At 40.4% G+C, this 20,549-nt stretch overlaps 1 protein-coding gene across 4 annotated transcripts; it reads left to right on the plus strand.

Moving 5' to 3' along the window:
* The first annotated feature begins 766 nt into the window (after positions 1-766).
* dusp10 (dual specificity phosphatase 10) lies at positions 767-19,192 on the plus strand. 4 transcript variants are annotated; one of them, XM_031322518.2, is made up of 4 exons: positions 767-1,774; positions 10,347-11,179; positions 14,595-14,997; positions 15,187-19,192. In XM_031322518.2, exons 2-4 carry the CDS (start codon positions 10,393-10,395, stop codon positions 15,794-15,796), a joined length of 1,800 nt encoding a protein of 599 aa, XP_031178378.1. In that variant the 5' UTR covers positions 767-1,774; positions 10,347-10,392; the 3' UTR covers positions 15,797-19,192. The 4 variants fall into 4 exon arrangements, with proteins under 4 accessions (XP_031178378.1, XP_031178377.1, XP_031178376.1 ...); XM_031322517.2 differs by lacking the exon at positions 767-1,774 and adding an exon at positions 8,981-9,274; XM_031322516.2 differs by lacking the exon at positions 767-1,774 and adding an exon at positions 8,983-9,257.
* Positions 19,193-20,549: the final 1,357 nt, after the last annotated feature.

Below are 20,549 nucleotides of genomic sequence, written 5' to 3' on the forward strand. Positions count from 1 at the left end.
GTCTTGCACGGAGCTGCTGTAAAAATAGTTGAGAGAAAACTCAGATTTGACAGATAGTCTAGCTAGCTGTCTCGATAATATAATAATAATAATAATAATAATAATAATAATAATAATAATAATAATAATGTTTTTTTTTTAATGTAAAAAGTAACTAGTAACTATAAGTGCAAATTAAAGTAGTGGAGTTAAAAGTAGCCTAGAGTATTTTCCTCAGAAATGTAGTGGAGTAGAAGTATAAAGTAGCATAAAATGGAAATGCTCAATTACAAGTATCTCAAAATTGTACTTAAGTACAGTACTTGAGTAAATGTACATAGTTACTTTCCACCACTGCCAGCAAATGAAGTTTTCTCTGTTGTCATTGAGATGGCTCAGTTGTCATCATGTGACCTAAATATGGGACTTTTGATCATGTATATGTAAACAGGTGGTCGTATATGGGGAGAGGAATTGTGACTCCTGTCTCAGTTCAAATATGGCCTTTGAAAGTGATGGTGTTGTGTTTCGCTCTTGTCTACGCTTGTTCGGTTATCACTTTCATCATATCCTGTTTGTATAACAGCGGACATAACCGACACCATAATATAATTTAGGCAAATAGGGTGAACCTGCAGTATCCCGTCACAGACAGTGTCATTTAGGGTGATATGACGGGTTTATTTTCACACAACCTTTACAAGTGCACACTACTCGTCGTACTGGTCCAGCGTATGTAAAGCAGCTGTCATGATACGAGTCTGATGTTATTATGCTGAGCTATTTTACACACTGTTGACTAAAGGAGGAAATTCCAATGCATGTAAATTCATTTTCACATGTAGCAGGAGAATAGCAAATGGTGAGCCTTTAATTACCATCGTTAGTGCTAGTTTAATATTTGTTTACTATTCACTAAATAAGTGATCACATCTAAATTATTTTTCAATAGCTGATTCACAAAAGGTTTTAAATTTGTTATTCTTTTTTCTTCTGAAAGCATCCTCTGTGATACAGGAAGTGAAGCGTTTTACATTTCTGACAGCTGCAACAACTTGTGTAGAATAATGTAGGGAAGACTAAGGAATTAGCATAAACAGTATTAGACACATAATCACATATTCTCATTTAAACAAAGCCAAATAACTGTGTCCTGTAATTCCTGACTTGCTATATCTCTCATTAATTAGTCCAGAGCATTCCATTGCTAAAGCATGGAGGCAGCAGCCAACAGAGGCTAAACCCCAGCCCCCTGTGGGACAGCCATGGAGAGCTAAAATGCCCTGGCTCCCACACAGCCATGCAGCAGGTGACCCCGTCCTAGAAACAGTTGCTATTTAGGCTTGATTAGCAACGGGTGCAGAGAATCATTGTTATTTATATTGTGTAATCCCTGTGTTTGCTTCAAAAGGTTGAGAGCAGCGAGTATTTCTGATTGAGTTGCTCCACTCGAGGGTCACGGCTGAGAAGTTTGGTTTATAACCTCGAAGAAGACGTTTCATAAACAGACACTCTATGGGCGATGGGTATAAATATCCGAAGACATCATCTAATACCCTCAGTTGAGTAAATCCATCCATGTGTATGATATGCTTCCATTCTGGGATAAGGTCAAAATTAAATTGGGCTCCCACTGCAGGGAGAATGACAATATTTGCTATTATTGAGATCATTATCTCAGATTTCATCAGAGCACGAGGTAAACCAAAATTGCAAGAGCACAAACTGTCACAGTACGTACATATCAAGCACTACCGAGATTAGTGATGCATCATCACTGACTTTATACACTTTAGTGAGAGCGAATGTTTAAAATGTTTGATCGTTAACTAAACAATATTTGGTAGTTGCTAAGTGACCGTGAGGATGACTCAACCTTCCTCAGGCAAAGGGACATGCCAACGTCAATGAATAATACTGAGCAGACTGGCCCAACTCAGAAGAAAATAGGGTTGTTATGAGTTCAGTGATGTAGCTGTTATTGTTAGCTGTAAACTATACTTCTCCCGGTAATCTGTCACAGCCGCTGGCCTGCTCGCACAGGCAACACTTGAAGGAGACATTTGTCCTTTTAGAAGATTACTTTTTATTTTCACTGCCTACAATCATCAGCTAATTTCAGTAGCTCTCAGCCTTCAGTTGGAACTCCCCTGAGGGTTGTGAGATGGTTTTGGAGGAGGTGGGTATCACATGATGAAATGTCTTAAAAATGTATTGCTATTAATAATGTTTCTTTCTTAACACATTGATGTAGTAATACATTGATGTCCGATCGTATTTATTTGTTTTTCTGGGATTGCAGACAGCTCTTGGTTTGTTTTGAGGAGTTGTTTAGCTTGTTTATAGGATGTAATCTTTTTCATAATTTGTGTTAGAAATGTTATTCCTGATTTTTTTTTTAATCATTGTCAGACGTGGTGAATATGTTTCTCTTATTGTTATTGTTATCGTGTTGTGACGACCTGAGGCCAAGTGTCAGTTGAAGTGTATCCTTGAAAATAGTTCGAGTGAGTTGATATGTATACTGAAACAATAGTGAAACAGTGGAAGTTGCAGTTGAAGTGGCAGTAGTAGAAACACAATTACTGAAAGAAGTTGAAATGGCAGTTAAAATGGCAGTGCTGAAGGAAGTGGAAGTGTCGATTTAAGTGTGATTGCTGAGTGAAGTATCATTTGAAGTGAAAGTAATGTTAAAATGTCAGGTGAAGTGAAATCCTGAGAGGAAGTAATGGATGTGTATGAACCTAAATGAGGCTTTAGGGGGATGGGTCAAACAAACACAGGACTTTCACACTAGGAGACCGGTGTTCGTGTGAAACCAAAAGTCTTTTTTTAAATTACGTGGGTTACGCGAGTCATGTTTCTTTTGTAGCTAGCTAACGGCACGGCACCATGTGAATAGATGATAACGGCCTTCGGAACCTACTAGTATATGTAGCCGGGCCCTTCTAACCAATATCTATGAGGCTGATAACCACTGATAACGCACTTTTAATGGAGTGATAACATTCAAAACGAGTGGTTGTTTTTGTTTAATTCTGATTTTGTGGCATATTTTGTATTCTGGTTTATATTGTTTGTCTGTAACTCACTGTTATTACCTATATCTTGGGCAAGACACTTTTGAAAAAAAGTAATCTGAATGAGGCTTTCCTTGTTAAATAAAGGTTAACATGTTTGTATAATTGCCTTATTAATGTAATTTAAATGTTAAATAGTAGTTGTTCCTTAATGCCCTGTAGTCCAGTATCTGAACATGCAACACAACATGAAAAGTAAGCTCTCTCTTGCTTTAAACATTTTTGGACTTCAGACACATTTTAACATGATTAAATCTAATTTCATACAGTTTGTTGGTGTAATGGTGACTAATAATGATTTATCTGTGTGGAGATGAATGCTACGATGTGTTTGCCAATTTACATGTTGGGTACAGTCACCGATGTTATCCGATCTTTTGATATTACAGAGTATTTTAGGGAGTTTTCACACCATGCAATGTTTCAAACCTGAAATACCTTCTGGAACTCATGTTTGTTACATGCTGTTAGACAGGAAAAACACTTTTTATCCAATAAATCAAAAACTAAACAAAGACGTGCAGTCATGGTGTGACAGTATTTCAGAGGGAGGAACCATAATGCATCGACAGACTGGGCTGACAGTTTTTTTTGGGGGGCTCTGAAAACAGTTTGTACAATGATAGTCACACAGCCCGAGCATTAATGATGAACAGAATGTTATTTTTGGAAAGCTGTGTCAGTCCTCCGTTAAGGTCCTTCTAATTCAATTAAATTGCATAATGGAGCTAATGAAAATTATTTAAAATGGCAGTAAGAGCAGCCCAGCACGTTTCAATAGGTTAGACACATTTGAAGCTGTGTTGTGTTGTGTTACAGACTAACAGACTGGAAGCTGATAAATATGCAGAAAGTAAAGGAGCATAGGTCGACAGGCTGTTGAATCTTTGGCAGTGTCCCTCCTTGCCATCGCTGGACATGTTGCTTTTCAAGCTGTTGAGTCTGCAGTAGGACCATCTGTGCCATTCCCTCTTAGAAACCATCAGTAGCAACATTTGTCCATTTCTTAAATCCACAGCATTGAATAAAGAATGAAGTTAATGGCCAGATGGGATGAGATACTGGGAGTGAGGGGGAGTCTTTTGCATATTAAAAACTAAAAACAGCAATTAGTAAATTGGCTAATTAGAAAGTCAAACACTGTCTCCAGGGTCTTTGCTAAATGGATGTCTGTATGACAACTGGTTTCCAAGGCTACATAAAGTTGAGCTCTTCCTGTGCTGCTCTAAATGTGACATTGAGTCTGCACCTCGCTGGAGACAGGAAGTGGTTTGGGTGTTTCATCTGGGCCAGCGAATACCGCACCACGATCAGTCATATTTTCCATGCCGAGCAACAAAAAACCCACTTGACTGTGTTTTACATCAAAGTTTGACATTATCTCATACATAATGTGTGTGATCTCTAAACAGATACACAAAGCCGCACTCTGTCATAGTTTCCATGGGCTGACATTAATAAAAGGAAGATAGTCAGCTCAATGTGGTTCAAGATCTCACAAAAGGGAGAAAATGGTTGTAAAACGAGGTTTCTCATCCTGTTGAGCATTCAAAATGAAATAAAGAAAATTACTTATACTTATATAACATCTGTAAACCTTTCAATCAGCAGCAATCAGTTTAGCATCCACCTGCTCTCAGTTTCCTGAGACAACAGAATTCAGATATTACTGGTATTAATGTAACTTTGGCATCTTTTCATTTTAAAGCAAACAGCACTATAAGGAAATGAGCATACAATACTTACATGATAATACATTACCTCACTGACATTTGAAAGGAGAACATATCTATAACAAAAACATAAATCATATGTAGCCATGAGTTTTAAAGCACGTTGTTCGCTTTAGCCCTTTATAAGCAACCCTGTCTTCTAGAAATAATACCAATAATTTTCAACGGAAAACACGTACAATGCTTTCACAGTCTATGGTACAATGTCACTCGGAGCAATTAAACTTTTATGCTGAGGTACTCAAAGTACCTGGTTATGGTTAGAAATAAACGTGGTCTTTGTTTTTTGAGAAAATGAAGTGACTTGAAGCACAAAACAGAACGTGTTCACTTTATTAATACTAAAGCCAAACACTGATCTGTCCCTAACCCCGCCTACCCAAATGCTTTTTTTATTCCCACCATCTCCCCCAAATCTTGTCCAAACACTTAGCCTGCTGCACACAAATATAGCACTTCCTACTCTATTCCACAATGTTGCCAATGAACATAATTCAGGCAGCAATTGCATTTACCTCAAAATATATTCACAGAAGCACATGTAATCGTCATTTCTAGGAGACGGGGTTGACCTAATGCTGTTTTGGTTCAGAAATCTTGTCATCCACGGTTAAATTAGCACTGAGTGCTTCTAGGAACCGGCATGACTTCCAGGTAACCTTAATTGTTCCTGATCATCATCAGTAATGTGTCATCATGATAACCACAAACTCCAGATCAGAACACCAATCTCTTAACAAATTGTTGATTCACAGTTTGGATGGTGCACCCTTGGTTCTTGGTAATACCTCGTCTTATTTGATGTAACCCTTACTTCACTGTGTACTGAAAAAAACACTGTATTAGATCCAAAACATGTGACACCAGTAAGAGAGAATATTAGTTAGTGTCAGCTTGACAAACATTTGGCCAAATGAAACCAGCCACACAGGCAGAACTGGTTGAATTTACATAACCGCTCATGTCCTGCTTCATCCCGTGTTTGAACTCCCGACAGATCTCTTAAAAGTTGTTCATAGTTGTTCTACCATTACTACTGTAACAATATCTAAACCATAACTGAATGTTTTCCTTAAAGTCAGTGGTGGAAGAAGTACTCAGATCATTAAAAAACACCAATACAACAATCTAGATATACTTCATTACAAGTACAAGTCCTGCATTCAAAATCCTTCTTGAGTAAATGTTCAGAAGTATTATCAGCAAAATACTATAAGTATCAACAGTAAAAGTAACTTTCCTGTTAAATGTCCCCTGTGAGTAATATTATATATGACATTTTAATATTGGTAATACTGAATGTGTAAGCAGCATCTTACTGTTGTAGCTGGTCGAGGTGGGGCTAGTTTTAACTACCATTAGATAGTTTGGTCTAGTGGTTCCCAACCTAGGAATCGTGCCCCTCCAAAGGGTCACAAGATAAATCTGAGGGGTTGTAGGATGATTAAATGAAGAGGAAAAAAAATAAAGTTCTAAAGCAAATGTGTATTCATTTTAGACTTCTCTCTCATTTTTTTTTTTAGCTTTTTTCGTGTGTGAAATAGTGGATGATTTCACCTCTTTGGGCTTAATCTTCAACAATACATAAACTGGTAATATGTCATGTGTAATATTTTCAGCTAAAAAGTAACTTCAGCTGTCAGATACTGTAAATGCAGTGAAAAGTACAATATTTCACTCTGAAATGTAGCGGAGTAGAAGAATACATTTTGTTTTCTTTTTGTTCTTCAAAAGGATCGATTATGTTTTGAATAACATGAAGTAACACTGACATTTTAAATAATTTAAACACACAAAACTAAGACTAGTCTATTGAAAATATATAGTTTGTGGTCCTTAATGAGAAAGTCCACCAAACATTTGAGTCTCCTCAAAAGGCAGGAGGTGCTTGTTCATTTACCCTTCATCACAAGTGAAACAGGAGTAGCTGGGAGTCCAATCTGAATCGGCTTTGATCAGCTGTGTCCATTATAAATAACTGTACAGAAGGCTAATAATAGATGCGATAATACATGCCCTGCATTGTTTCAGGTTGCCAGAGAGGATAAATAGAGAGCTCAGATTATATTTGGGGTTTGAAGCCAGCGAGACCCTTTCACCGCAACATGGGTCCTCCTGTCATATGGGACTGTGCAGTCAGCCAACTTGGCACTTGCTTAATAGCACTCCTGCCAAATACACCTACTTATTACCACCAATAATGGTACCTCCCTATCTCACATACAGGTCACCTTTGTTGTCTTACACCAGCAAGATCTTCATGTTGATCTTTTTGATCTTTCATTATGTTACAATACAGTTATAGTAACAGCAGGTTGGGCACTTTACTCTTTCAAAGAGCCATTGTGTACCTCTCAGAGCTTTAAAAAGAAAGGTCAATTGAAGTTTTAAATGGATAAAAATGGGCGAGGACATGAAGCAACACACTTCTGCAGTCTTGTCTGCCTTAAATATATAATATGTAACTTTTTCACATTAAAATGTCTAAAAACGACTAGACCTATGTTATGTATTTTGTTGGGTTACGTACATTACCCCAAATGTTTTCAGCAATGTTCAAATCTGTAATTTTATTGCAGGCCACGGTCCCGCCGTTGCCTGTCAATGGTGTCATATTCCTTTTGCGCATGCTAACCCTAACTGGGTGAAGGACTTTAGTCATCAGGATCTTAAGTTATCAGAGAAACAAGCTGAGCAAACGTTAGCCAGCCCTTGCTGTGCCGAACAGTGTAGGAAAAACACTGATTTTTAACGTGAAACTACTTTATTCAGTATTTTTACCAGTTGAAATCATCGGGTCCATTTGTTTTGGAGAGAAGGAGACCTTTGCGGATAATTCGGCTCCTGGTAAAAACCTCCTAACGTCTGGATCTTAAGTTATCAGAGAAACAAGCTTGGTTAAGCTTCTCCGCTGACATGCTGAACAGCGTTGGATAAACACAGATTTTTCGGAGACCTCTGCCCAGCTTCCGGTAAAAACCTCCTATAACCAATGAAAACTAAAGGAATCCTGACCGGGATGAACAGCATTATGATGGCATTGCAGTTTACCTCCCGTTTAGTTAACTGGTTTTATTGGGAATAATAAGAACTGGTTTTGTCATACAGGTTTGGGTAACATTTAAGTTAAGCGGTTTGTTTATAAAGGCGCAGAGCTAGCAGGCCTTCAGATGATTCATTTGGAAAAAGCTGACCACAGTAGATGAGTGAGAAAATATAAAAACACGGGGACTAAACAGATAAAGGACATAAAGATATTTCAATGGCGACAGTAACACACATTTTTGTAGGCCTATTGTAGACAGGTATGTTGTAATTTGTAATTTAATTTAATTTATATTACCTCTTCCAGGGAGGTCCCAGCTGTTGGCCTGTTTAGTTATCTATTTGACATATCTCAAAAACAAAACAGATTTGAATGAAATGTGGTGGAAGGGTTGCTCGTTGACCAAGGAACAAGGGATACATTGTATTTCACTTATCATAGCAGGAAAAGCACAAGTGTTACTAATAACATTAACAATGGCTCCATTCTATTCAAATTTCCCAGTAAGCCATGACAGTGTGACATCATGCACAATACAGGACCCTGAACCTGAAGCAGCTAAATGGAATTCAGCCATGGTTAGTTATATTTACACTTGTGCTTTTCTCAATGTGACATGTCAAAATGTCTTCAGTGTCATGTGATTTATGTTGTTAAAAGCGCACCTGTACCAACTGACATCGATAATTTAATGGGAAGTATCATTAACTTTCATAAGTACTTAATCAGAACAGCTCTGTCCATACAGCTTCATTTTTTTTTTTACCAATGTGTTGAAATTCTGAAAATTAATTTACACCTGCTTTTTCCATGATCTTTACATTGTTGGTGTCAACATTATGTATAATTGTCCTACACATCATTGAACACATTATTTACACGTCTAATTTCCTTTTACTTTAATTTCTTCTGCCACTGCAGCACACAGTAGCTCTAGCCTATTATATTCTTATGATAGAGCTCTATTTTACCGTACGTAAAGAGTTTACAAGCAGCACGTGAAGGCACCGTGTCTTCTTCCTCAAGCCTCCTGGAGAGACTTTTGATTGGCTGCCAGTGACATCATCCCTGCTTGTTCAAGGCAGTTCAAGCGACATCCCCCTCCCCTCCTCTCCCCTCCCAGCCACAGAAGCAGACATCTCGGCCAAATCCCTCCCATCACTGGGCCGGTCCTCACTGTACAAAAGGATTAAAATTTAATATTAATGAAGCCGCGCATTGGCTCACACCCCCGTCAATCCCGCTGCGCAACTTCTGTAGGCTGGCAGACTTCCTTCAATAATATTTCTGGGGGAGCAGGGTAAAAGTAGGCTACTAAAAATGTTGCCGATCCACAACACTGGGATGGACTGAATGGAGGCAACGTTGTCAGCAAGCGGAGATAATAAATCCGTCTACAGTGCACCGCGACACACACCGGTAAGCAGAAATACAAGGCAAGTTTGGGAATTAGTGTCCAAGGCACAAGTTGTTGTTGAAATACACAGTCGTAGAGATTTCATTCTATAATTAATGAACAGGAATATGAAATTGCTGCAACCATTTCGGGCTGGTTAGTGGTTTATTATTGGTATATTATTTTCTAAATGACATTATTTAAGTGTTTTATTACAGCTGTTATCTTGATTAGCTACATCCCACCATTGCGACAAAGTTACAGTTCCTACCTTTAAAATGCAACCATCGTTTTTATTTCATATATTTTTTTTATTTAATACGGCGGTGTGAAATTGAAATTCCTCCAGTGTTAAGCTCATGTGATCAGTTCGTCTCGTCCTGAAAGCCATATCACATTCTCGGCACGTTCTCATGCCGGTTTCTTCAATGAATTTGGCCATGAATGATTTCTGCTTTTGCTGAACCTGCACCGTGCTTAAAAGGACGGCAATGGCCGGGACAGGCAGTGCTCGGCGGGTGTCTTTACATAATATGCCGGGATGACATGCTTTTTTGCTCAGGCTGGTGATCAAAAGGAATTGCCACCCTTCTTCTTTTTTTTTTTTTTTACCCCGACTTTTCCAGTTGGGGGAGAGACCAAACTGCGGCGTAGCGCTGATGCAGTATTTTATCTTTTTTTTTCTCTCTTAGTATAAAAGCTTTGGATCAGACAGACCAGCATTGTGATGAAAAATTCAACATCACACAGAGACACACACAAGTACAGTATCTGGAGGATGATTCATATTAATTACACTCAAAGGGATTCAGTTACACCAGACTCTGTGATGATTTCACTGTTTATTATTAGTGGTCAGTCTGTCAGCCTTCATTTTCCCACCAAGTTGGGTGTTGCCCCGCAGGTGTTGACACTACTAATATTTGGCTTCAGCGGCCGTTTTTTAAGTTTGCATGTTGATCAAACAAACAGGAGGTCGACCTGTGTGCACTCTTGCCCCTTCATTCACAGCGTTGATCTGAATCAGTGGATGCAGGATTCATTGAACCAAAGTGGTTTTAGCAAACATTGTCTTCCTTGCCTCATGTTTTGACTCGTCTCTGTCCCCACAGAGCAGCTTGTTGACTTCTACGTAAACGTCCAGCCCTCGGCCTCCCCATGCCTCCATCTCCTCTTGACGACAGAATTGTGGTGGCGCTGCCAAGGCCGATCCGACCTCAGGAACTCCAACTGCGCCTGGACACCAGCTACCTGGACTCCATATCCACCACCAGCAGCAGCAACAAGACAGTCATCAGCACCACTGTGGTGAAGATCCGGGCGACGGCCAATCTTGTAACGTATATGCCCTCATCCAAGGGCTCCACGCGCTCGTTGTCGTGTGGATGCAGCAGTGCCAGCTGCTGCTCAGTGACTACCTATGAGAAGGACAGCCAGAGCCTCAACCACAGCCAGGTGAGCGCCAGCAGCCCCAACCTCAGCTATGCCGGGCCCCCCACCGCGATGGTCAGCAACCATGAAGCATTAAGTGCCCCCAGTCTCACCCCGGGTACCCCGAAGGCCCTGTCAGCCGTGAGGGTCATCCATCCCAATGAGCTGGCCAGACGGATGACCTGCTGCCCCATGGGACACCCCATGGGGCCCGTACCAGTCATCATCGACTGCCGGCCCTTCATGGAGTACAACAAGAGCCACATCCGGGGGGCCGTGCACATCAACTGCTCTGACAAAATCAGCCGGCGGCGGCTGCAGCAGGGCAAGATCACTGTGCTGGACCTCATCTCCTGCCGCGAGGGCAAGGACTCTTATAAGGGCATCTTCTCCAAAGAGATTGTGGTTTATGATGAGAGCACCATGGACCCCAACCGCCTGACATTCTCCCAGCCACTGCATGTGGTGCTGGAGTCACTGAGGAGGGAGGGCAAGGACCCTATCATTCTCAAAGGTAACACCTAAGTGGGTGGGAGGGACCGCACAATTTTATAGGCTTTAGTTTGACTAGTTTGATAGTAAATCAGTCATCTGAAAGGAATGTCCAATTTAGAAGTGATAGAAGGTTAGCGGCACTTTAAACTGATATGAAACTAATGTGGTAGCATATTAATGTTTAGCATGTGTGTGTGTGTGTGTGTGTGTGTGTGTGTGTGTGTGTGTGTAAAGCCTGTTAAACTTTGACCTTTATTGTTTTGGTCAGCTGATGTTGCCTGTAAATACACTGGTTGTAGTTTTATCATGTGAGCTTTTTACAGTATTACAGCAGTTACCTCATACAACAGCTTATGCATGCTCTGTCTAAATCCCCCTCATACATAAACATATGCATGCGCTCTTCACCAGCTTTCTATATGACACTCATTAAGCATTTTGCAGGAAGTGAGAAGCAGCCGTTAGTAAACAAGGCAGCCTATTGAGATAGCAGTCCCTGGGTCTCTGCCATGTTTTTTTAATCTTTGGTGTGTGTGTGTGTGTGTGTGTGTGTGTGTGTGTGTGTGTGTGTGTGTGTGTGTGTGTGTGTGTGTGTGTGTGTGTGCATTTGAAGCTGGAGCAGTATGTTGTGTTGGGGGATGGGCTGTGAGTGTTTCCTGAATGCCTCCGAGTCAACGTCTAGCCGTAAGATCACAGCACCTTGACCTCTTATTCTTCTTCTCTTCTTCGTCTGGTCCTCCTGTGTGCTTTGATGGACGAGGCTCCTCTCCAGTCTCTCATCCTGCATTGGTGTCTGTGTGATGCTTGCCTCAGTGGGAGGAACAGGAAGACTTGCTCTTTCTTCCCCTGGTTTAATTCTTGCAACAAGCAAGACATCCTCTCTGCTGAGGGAATCAAATGGCTCAGCCTGACTTTTATCTACAAGTCCTTTTTAATCAGGAATGGCCAGTATCTTCCATGTGTCCCCATTTACATGTTTTATTGTAGCCTATATAATCAAATACTTTGGATGTATACATTTGTAAGGCTGAAAGAGTCTTTGCTCCATTATAACTAATTATTATTATTATTACTACTACAAGCAGTAGTAATAGTGACATATTGTTCTAAACACAAACAACATGTCAGTAGTGTCGGAAGGTTTAGGGTTAGCATTGGAAACAGAAGGTCTGCTGTGAGAGACCTTTGCAAGACAGTCATTTCTAAGCAGGAACTGAGCCTGTGGTTTATGAAAGTGATAGACAGTTTTCATGTTTTCCTCTTTGAGTTTAGTCAGACGTTAATGACAGACGGTCACACTCAACAGATTTTCATCTCACAGCAATGTGCTGCTTCTGGAAATTCTGTTATTCTCAGTTTACTTTGAAATGTCTTATCAGCTAAGTTCGACCTGAAAAGAAAGACTTTGGACCAAAGTACAGTTTGGAAATAGCAACTTCACTGTTGCAAAAATGCATTGTTTTGTCGTAGCAGTCTTAATGCTCTCGATCAACCGCATTTTCGGTAATAAAAAAAAAAAAAAGCTCTGATAAACGCCCTGCAATGCACTACAAAGCGATTAGCTGTTGAACATAGTGGAGCATTTAGCAGCTAAAGAGCAAATTATTTCCCTCAGGAGTTGGTGGAGACCAAAGCAGAGATACAAGAGAGGGACATACTGTATATTGGACATTGTTCTACAAATAAATGCTAATGTTACTCTGTCTGCTACAAAAAACAACATTCAAGGTTATAAATAATTTCTACAAACCGATTCTGCATATGAATGCAGAATCTGTAGGCTTTGGTTGCATGCAGCAACAGTCCGTGTGGAGAGCAAATCGGCCGAATTGCAATCCCAAAACCCATTGGCTATCGTCTGATGATGATTTAGCTTTTTAAAATGTGTTTATCTATATTCATATTTCTGTTTATAGAGATGTCGTCTCTGAACTCCTACTCCATTCTTGCATCTTAATTTGCTTATCGTACCCGGTGCACAGAAGAGAGAGAAGTCTTGGCCACACCGGCTACACTGGAATCCCCGAAATGTTGTCCGTAGCCCCCAGAGGCTAAATCACCATCAGACTGATAACCAATTGGGTGATATTATGTAAATGTTTACTGCCTCTAAGTGCCAAAAATCTATTAATGCTGCTTTAAATAAAGTGAAAATGCTCCAATTAGCAATAAAGATGAAGAAAAATACAGTCTGGTGAAATGTGGTTATCAGAAATCTCTCTTTAACCTATTTAATCTGTGGCATTCTGAACAAAAGTGTATGTGTGAACAAGATATTGTATTGTAAGAAAGATACAGTATGATATTACGAAACATTGTAGATGTTTAATTTAGATGAGGGTTTTTAAAGGGCTCTAAAATGGTCTTTATTAATACTGCTCTGTCTTAAGAAAAATATCTATATCAGTGGAAATTCCCCCTTAACGTCTTGTTGACTTTGTTGTCAGAGGGCCAGTAAAGACTTCCTTTTCTTTTATTTGCAATAGTGTAATTATTACCGGCTTTTTGTGTTTTATGGTGAACCCACCTGCCCGGTCACCAGGGGGGGAAGTTGTGTGATGACCTCACATGGCATGATGTCAACTCTTGCAATGTGAACAATACATGAACTGAGACCGTGTGTGTGTGTGTGTGTGTGTGTGTGTGTGTGTGTGTGTGTGTGTGTGTGTGTGTCTGACACTTTCCACCCCTCCCCACAACTCTTGTGCTGAAGGAAAACTTTGGCCGATGGCATCACTGGCAACAGGTGCAAACCAGTTATTTGGAGAAATGAGAGTGAGTGAATGAGAAGTATATATCCATTTTAACCTTTAGTACATCTATTTACCTGCAGATTAACGAGGGGGATTTCACATGAGGTTTAGCTGGTGGAACCTGTTTTAGTTGCTATTTTTGGCCATTTCTCTCCTTCTTAAAAATAGCTGTTGCAAATGGAAACACCGCCAATCCCTTCATATTAGTTTAACATCCAAATGTCGACATTTCAATTACAACTCAATGCAACAGTGTAGTCTGGTAATTTGAGATTTCTGTCATGTCAAGTGCGTCAAAGCACGTTAAAGCCAATTGTCGCTGCTTTTATCAGACATGTATGCAAAGCTTACTTGCCCTATTCAGTCGAAACGTGTGCCATGTGGCGCACAGAAGCATGAGTGCATGTATTTTTAGCATGGAGGCCTCCAGTGAGAATTGAACCCTTAACCCTGGCAGTGTAAGCTTCATGCTCTATCCAAGGAGACCAACAAGGTCCACTTTGCAATTACGAAAAAAAAAGAAAGAAAAAATATCAAAATGAAAAAAGTAAATATGAAAATGTCGTTTGGCAGTTTCATTCATTTTATGTTAAATAATTTGATTTCCTTCTCGCCCTGTCAATCAAAAAGCGCTGTATTCAACTTGAGCTTACATCACAATCTTTCTGTCTGTGTTCACAGGAGGCCTTAGCTGTTTCAGGCAGAGCCACGAGAACCTGTGCGAGCACTCGCTGCACCTTCACGAGGGCATGGACACTGGTGCTGCTGCTGGCCTGACGGGGTCGCTACCTCACTCCCTGCCCTCCACCCCGGACATAGAGAACGCAGAGCTGACACCAATCCTGCCCTTCCTATATCTGGGGAATGAGCATGACGCTCAGGACATCCACCTGCTGCAGCGCTACAACATTGGCTACATCCTAAACGTGACCACCCACCTGCCGCTCTTCCACTACGACACGGGCCTCTTCATCTACAAGCGCCTGCCCGCTACAGACAGCAACAAGCAGAACCTGCGCCAGTACTTCGAGGAGGCGTTTGAATTCATCGGTATGAAAACTTTCAATGTTTTCACTGCAGACGTGTAAGCCTAGCACAATATTTCCCAAACTTGTTGTCTTGTGACACTTTAAGATAATGTATGTAATGACCAGACCTAGATAGACACCTGGTCACAAAGGAAGTTTTAATATCTCATCATGTGTGATAACTGAACTTCCCCTGAGGGAACAAAGCATTTATTATAAAATGGTTTCCATGTTTATCTCTGCAGAGGAAGCACATCAAGCAGGTATGGGCCTTTTGATCCACTGCCAGGCAGGCGTGTCTCGTTCAGCCACCATCGTGATTGCCTACCTGATGAAGCACACCTGGATGACCATGACAGACGCCTACAAGTTTGTCAAAACCAGGAGGCCCATCATCTCCCCAAACCTCAACTTCATGGGCCAGCTGTTGGAGTTCGAGGAGGACCTCAACAACGGAATAACGCCACGAATCCTTACACCAAAGCTGATTGGTGTGGAAACCGTCGTCTAAACGAACCCACACGACTCAACGCTCACACTTGTACTCACTCTCACTGCTTTTTCAAGAGAGACTTGCTCTGTGAGCCAGTTTGGAGTGTGACAGCCGCTGTATTCTTCTTAAATCTCCTAATGCTCATCTCAGTCTCTGGAATGCCAAAGCTCTGGGTCAGTGGTGGTGAGAAATGCCAAAAATCCCTACTGTTTAGACCTGGCCAAAGTCCCAGAGGAGAAGACGAGTTAGAGATAGAGATAGGGAGGGGAAGCGGTCAGTGGGAAGCTTTCCATTTGCGATTGCAGAGGAGCAAACATAAAGGAAAAGAAAATCGGTTTGGAAAAGATATTCTATGTGCTTAGGGGCAATTACTGACAAGAGAACTTCTTAAAGCTCACACTGTGGCACACAGTTTCTGTTTGCAAACTCAGGCGTGGTCGGCTATGGCAGTGCCTGTCAAAAAAATAAATAAAGATGAAGACTTGTTTGGTGTGTTAATGTTGTTGTTCTATTTTTATACAGGGGTTTATGGGGGTGACCATGACGAGCCCACAGCGGCTTACTGTGCAATAATTTCGGAGTGGAATGCAACTGAGACATTGACCTTATGTGTATATATCGGTAATGATGATGAAACATTTCCAGCTCTTTGCTGAAATACGATTTTGATGTTAATGTAATTACTGTTGTTCAGTTCTATATGTTTATGTTTATGGTGCATACAGTTATGTTGTAACATTTGGCGCAGACGTGTACAAGAGAAAAAAATGGGCTTTTTTTTGAGTGCAGCTTGTGGGTTTATGTAAGTCATCAGAACCACAACTTCATATTCTGTAGGTTTGCTTCAGTATCTTCGTTTTGCCATTCCTACATCCACATATGCATATTTTAGCTATATATATATATATATATATATATATATATATATATTACCAGACAGCCATAAGAGTTTTTTTATGCATGGCTGCTGGCAGAGGAAACAACACTTTGAAATCATGAGTGAATATTGTAAAACAGGGCTACTGGTGATGTTTAATGTAACAGAACAGAGGAATTTCACTGCCTGCTTCTATTGTCTCCTCTGTTCTTTTTGCTCCCATTCATCCATGAGCCAGCTCAGTTGTAACAAACTCTACCGAGTAGCTGTTTGTATGTGTCAATGTCATACATTTTGAGCTATGATTCAGTCCGTTGTAAGGTAGCAGAGTTGAGGTACAGACTTCAAACAAACATTCAATTCCCCCCTGTGGGTTGCAGTGTAGTGTGGAGGTGGTGGTACAGTAGAGCAGTGTGACCCCTGTCTAATCTTTTGCAACTCCCTGTCGCTGACACTAAGCTACAGTTAAGTGAGCTCTCCTGCCTTGCATAGGTGAGCGCTGCTGTCACGTGCTGTTCTAGTGCCTCTATCAATGCCTTAATTCATGTGTCACAACTGGGCCTGTGCATGGTACACCATCACGTGCAGACGGATGCAGAACAACCAAGGTCACATTTTAACACCCAGACAAAAGCTACCTGCTCCTCTTGGTCTCTGTGTAACATGCAGATGTCTTTCTGCTATTCCTGATTAATATGCAGAATTTCAGAAAATTGCATTCAGGAGCCTTGAGGTAAAAATGCACGTTATGTAACTCTGATCTCGTGGTGGCATTTGAGGGAGAGTCTGAACACCACCGTGAATTGTAAATCAACTCCGCACTAAATAGTAGTGTAGTTAAGAGAATATGCACGCACACAAAGTTTACCCTCATCCTGCTGCACCTGAATATACTCACCTTTGACTCATGTGGACAGATATGAAGAGAAAGGCTAAAAAAAAAATACTCAACTTTGCGAGTACTACTTTGCCTTCATTCTGATCCAAACTGCAAATGTTTGCATTGTTGCTGAACAGAATCGAAATTTAGCATTTCAGCCTGGTCAGTTTTTACACATTTGATGGATTAAGTGGAAATTATAAAAAGGGAAACTTCTTAAAGAAACCAGGTGGGATGCATGCATTTTCAACCACCTGTCTTAACACTTAGCACACAGTATAAAGACCTTGTCTTGTTGAGATGACTGTGTGAATGCCTATATAAAAAGTGAGCATTTAAACACTGATCTAAATTTTAAGGAAAATAGCCTTGTTTTAGCTTGAATCACACATTGTTGATCTAATTGATTTTGATTTGATGAACCCCAAGGGCCGTCTCAACACAAGAAAAAGCATGTAGTCCTTCAACTGATGTTTAAACATGGAATTCAGACCAAAAAACAAGCAGCTTCATCCAGTATTTTACCAAGCTGACTCGAAGCAGCTTCCTTACAAACTATGGTTTCTGTTCTGTTTATGATCGCTGTACTGATTTCTGTTCAGCTCTCCATTGTTTGCATGAAAACAAAGGCATAAAATGAAGCACAGGGCTAACAATATCACTGTTTTATTTATTTTGCAATACACCCTCTGTGAACCATTTTATCTTCAAAAGTACATCTGAACCCAGACATTTGGAGAATGATCACGTGTGTCACTGTCAACAAGATGAAGGAGAATGCAAGAAGTTTTCATAGTGTAGTGAATACAAACACACTCTGTAAAGCTTTACAACATCAACGTTCACGACAATAATCTTAAAAATCCCTCATGTGAAAATCCATGCTATGCAAATGAAATTGTAACAGGTTGTTCCTTTACCCGACGATCATGAAATAGTTTTGTGAGGTCTCTGCGGACATTTTGAGCATGAATAACCGTTTGCAGCCTCAGATTGAAGTGAGTTTTTTACTTGTGACTTATCGACAAAGACATTCTAAAAAAACAAAACGTTTGTGTGGTGACACGTCCCCACTTTGTATTTTTGTTGCTGTTGTCATTGGCGTCTACTGGTGCTCCACAATATATTTGAATATGATAAAAAGGTATGTAATAACCATTTACCACACGTTTGTAGCTTGTGCATTTATATTCAGTAATTACCATTTGCAAAAAAAGAAAAAGAAAAAGAGAGAGCTTAGCATCTGAGCCAATGTTGTATAAGAATAACTAACCTTTTCGTCCCATTTGCTGGTTCCTAAAACCGCAGCGGCACATGGCTTTTGTATGTAATGATCTATCTGACTGAACAATGTAACCGTCTGTACTGTACATTACTCTCTGGTTGGAAAACGAAGCATGCTGTGTGCTCCTCGTCTATGAGGGACACTCGCAGACATTATGGTGCTGTCCGTCTTTCTCACACTGCTCTTTCTACATAGCCTGATTGACAGCTCCAAGAGGCATCTGGGTCTGTTCCCTTTTATTTGGAAACACGGTTCTGTATTAGAACAATATCAAACTGTTATATTTGATGTGCACTCTTTACGACTAGACTTGTTTAAGAGTCTCTGTTTTGGGCTCACAGGCTCCGGTGGAAACGGGCTTTGCTCTACAATTCTCTGTATTTTTCTTTGTGTCTATAGTCAACGGTCAAGTATATACAGTATATAAATATATATGTATATATATCTATTTTCTTTGTATGCATATATTCATTACTATTTTTGCACTGACCTACGGACAGATGGATTTATTTTTTTCCACAAAGGGTGCTATTATAACGGAGGCCTTCTCCCACACCTTTTTGCATGACTTGCTCAGATTCCTCAACTCGTCTGTTATCTCTCCTACTCTTCTCCTACTCTCCTCCTACTACTCCTTGAACTGTTGAAATTGAAGCACTGTAATTTTGTAATCCCTACTTGTGAGCTTTGAAATAAACAGGGAGGCTTCAAGTTTGGTTTGGCGTCCTGGAGGTTTGTTTTCTCTCCGTTTCTTCCTACGTGGAGGAACTCATTTCTTTGGCTATAGATATATGTTTCTGACACACGGTGAAGAGGTTTTACTTGGTATAAACGTAAAATGTCTCATGTTGTATTTAAATATTTAAAGCTGCGATAATCAATATTTTAACATTAACAATGAATCAAAAGTTCACCATATCAACTTGAAAGGTGATGATATGTCAGTGGTGTGTTCACAACCTATTTCAGCTGCCTCTGAGTGGCTAAAAAATTTAAATATATAGGTTTAAATTCTAAGCAAGAGACAAGGGCTGCAACTAACGATTATTGTCATTATCGAGTAATCTATTTGTTTTTTCAATTAATCAATAATTTAGTCTATATAAAGTCATAAAATAGTGAAAGGTTTCAATTAGAGCGCTAAAGGTGACATCGACCAACAGATATTCAACTTATAATGATACAAAACAGAGAAAAGCAGAAAAACGCCACATTTGAGAATCTGGAATGAGCAAATGTTTGCCTGAGAAATGAATTAAACAATAAGTTCAGACTATCAACTTATCAGTTAATCAAGTAACTGCTTCAACTATACAAGAGACATTACAACATTTGTGTGAAAACATCCTGATATTAAACGAGAAACAACAGATTGAGAGATAAAGATTTCATGTGACCAAGGACCCACAATACAATCGAAGCCAGAAAACGACAGAAGCTCAAGGGGCATCCTGATTATTGGGATCAATAACAACAAACATGCCTTACAGTGTGTATTTTAAGATATAGTCTCTATCAGCCTCTTGACATTTGAGCATCCAGTGGAGTACACAGCCAGAGTTGTGAATTATCTGTGCTCCCCTCCATTGAACCATGTGTCACATAGCTGCAGGAGTTATGGGCCTATATTTATTCCCGACTTCGCAGGCGTCTAGTGCCTCATGGCTAGCGGCGAAGGGGTGTAGGGGCGCTGGCCGAGGGGTCAAGATCTCTCCATAGGAACCGGCACAAAAATAGTTTTTAGCGTTGTTTCTAATTACAAGTGATGAGTGCCCCGCCTCATTAATCCTTTCCTATCAGCACTGGGCAGGCACGCAGCACAAGAATAGCCCTGATCTTTGTGCTGCTGCACGCCGCTCTCCAGCGAGCACTGCATGGACGTATTAGGAAAAGCGGGCCTGAGAGGAGGACCTACCTTTCACACACACACACACACACACACACACACACACACACACACACACACACACATACACACACACAAGTCAGAGGAGGCGGTGAAATAAAGCAGTGTATCTCTGAGCCTGCTTTAAGAATTGCTGCACTGGTTACCATCAAAGCTGCTCCCTTTGT

Source organism: Sander lucioperca, chromosome 19 (genome assembly GCF_008315115.2).
Source record: "Sander lucioperca isolate FBNREF2018 chromosome 19, SLUC_FBN_1.2, whole genome shotgun sequence".
NCBI classification, from domain to species: domain Eukaryota; kingdom Metazoa; phylum Chordata; class Actinopteri; order Perciformes; family Percidae; genus Sander; species Sander lucioperca.

Excerpts from the sequence above, each read along its gene's own strand:
- dusp10 (XM_031322518.2), top strand. The coding sequence starts at position 10,393 with ATGCCTCCATCTCCTCTTGACGACAGAATTGTGGTGGCGCTGCCAAGG. Across the intron at positions 11,180-14,594 it reads GGACCCTATCATTCTCAAAG|GAGGCCTTAGCTGTTTCAGG; the intron begins GTAACACCTAAG and ends CTGTGTTCACAG. Across the intron at positions 14,998-15,186 it reads AATGTTTTCACTGCAGACGT|AGGAAGCACATCAAGCAGGT; the intron begins GTAAGCCTAGCA and ends TTATCTCTGCAG.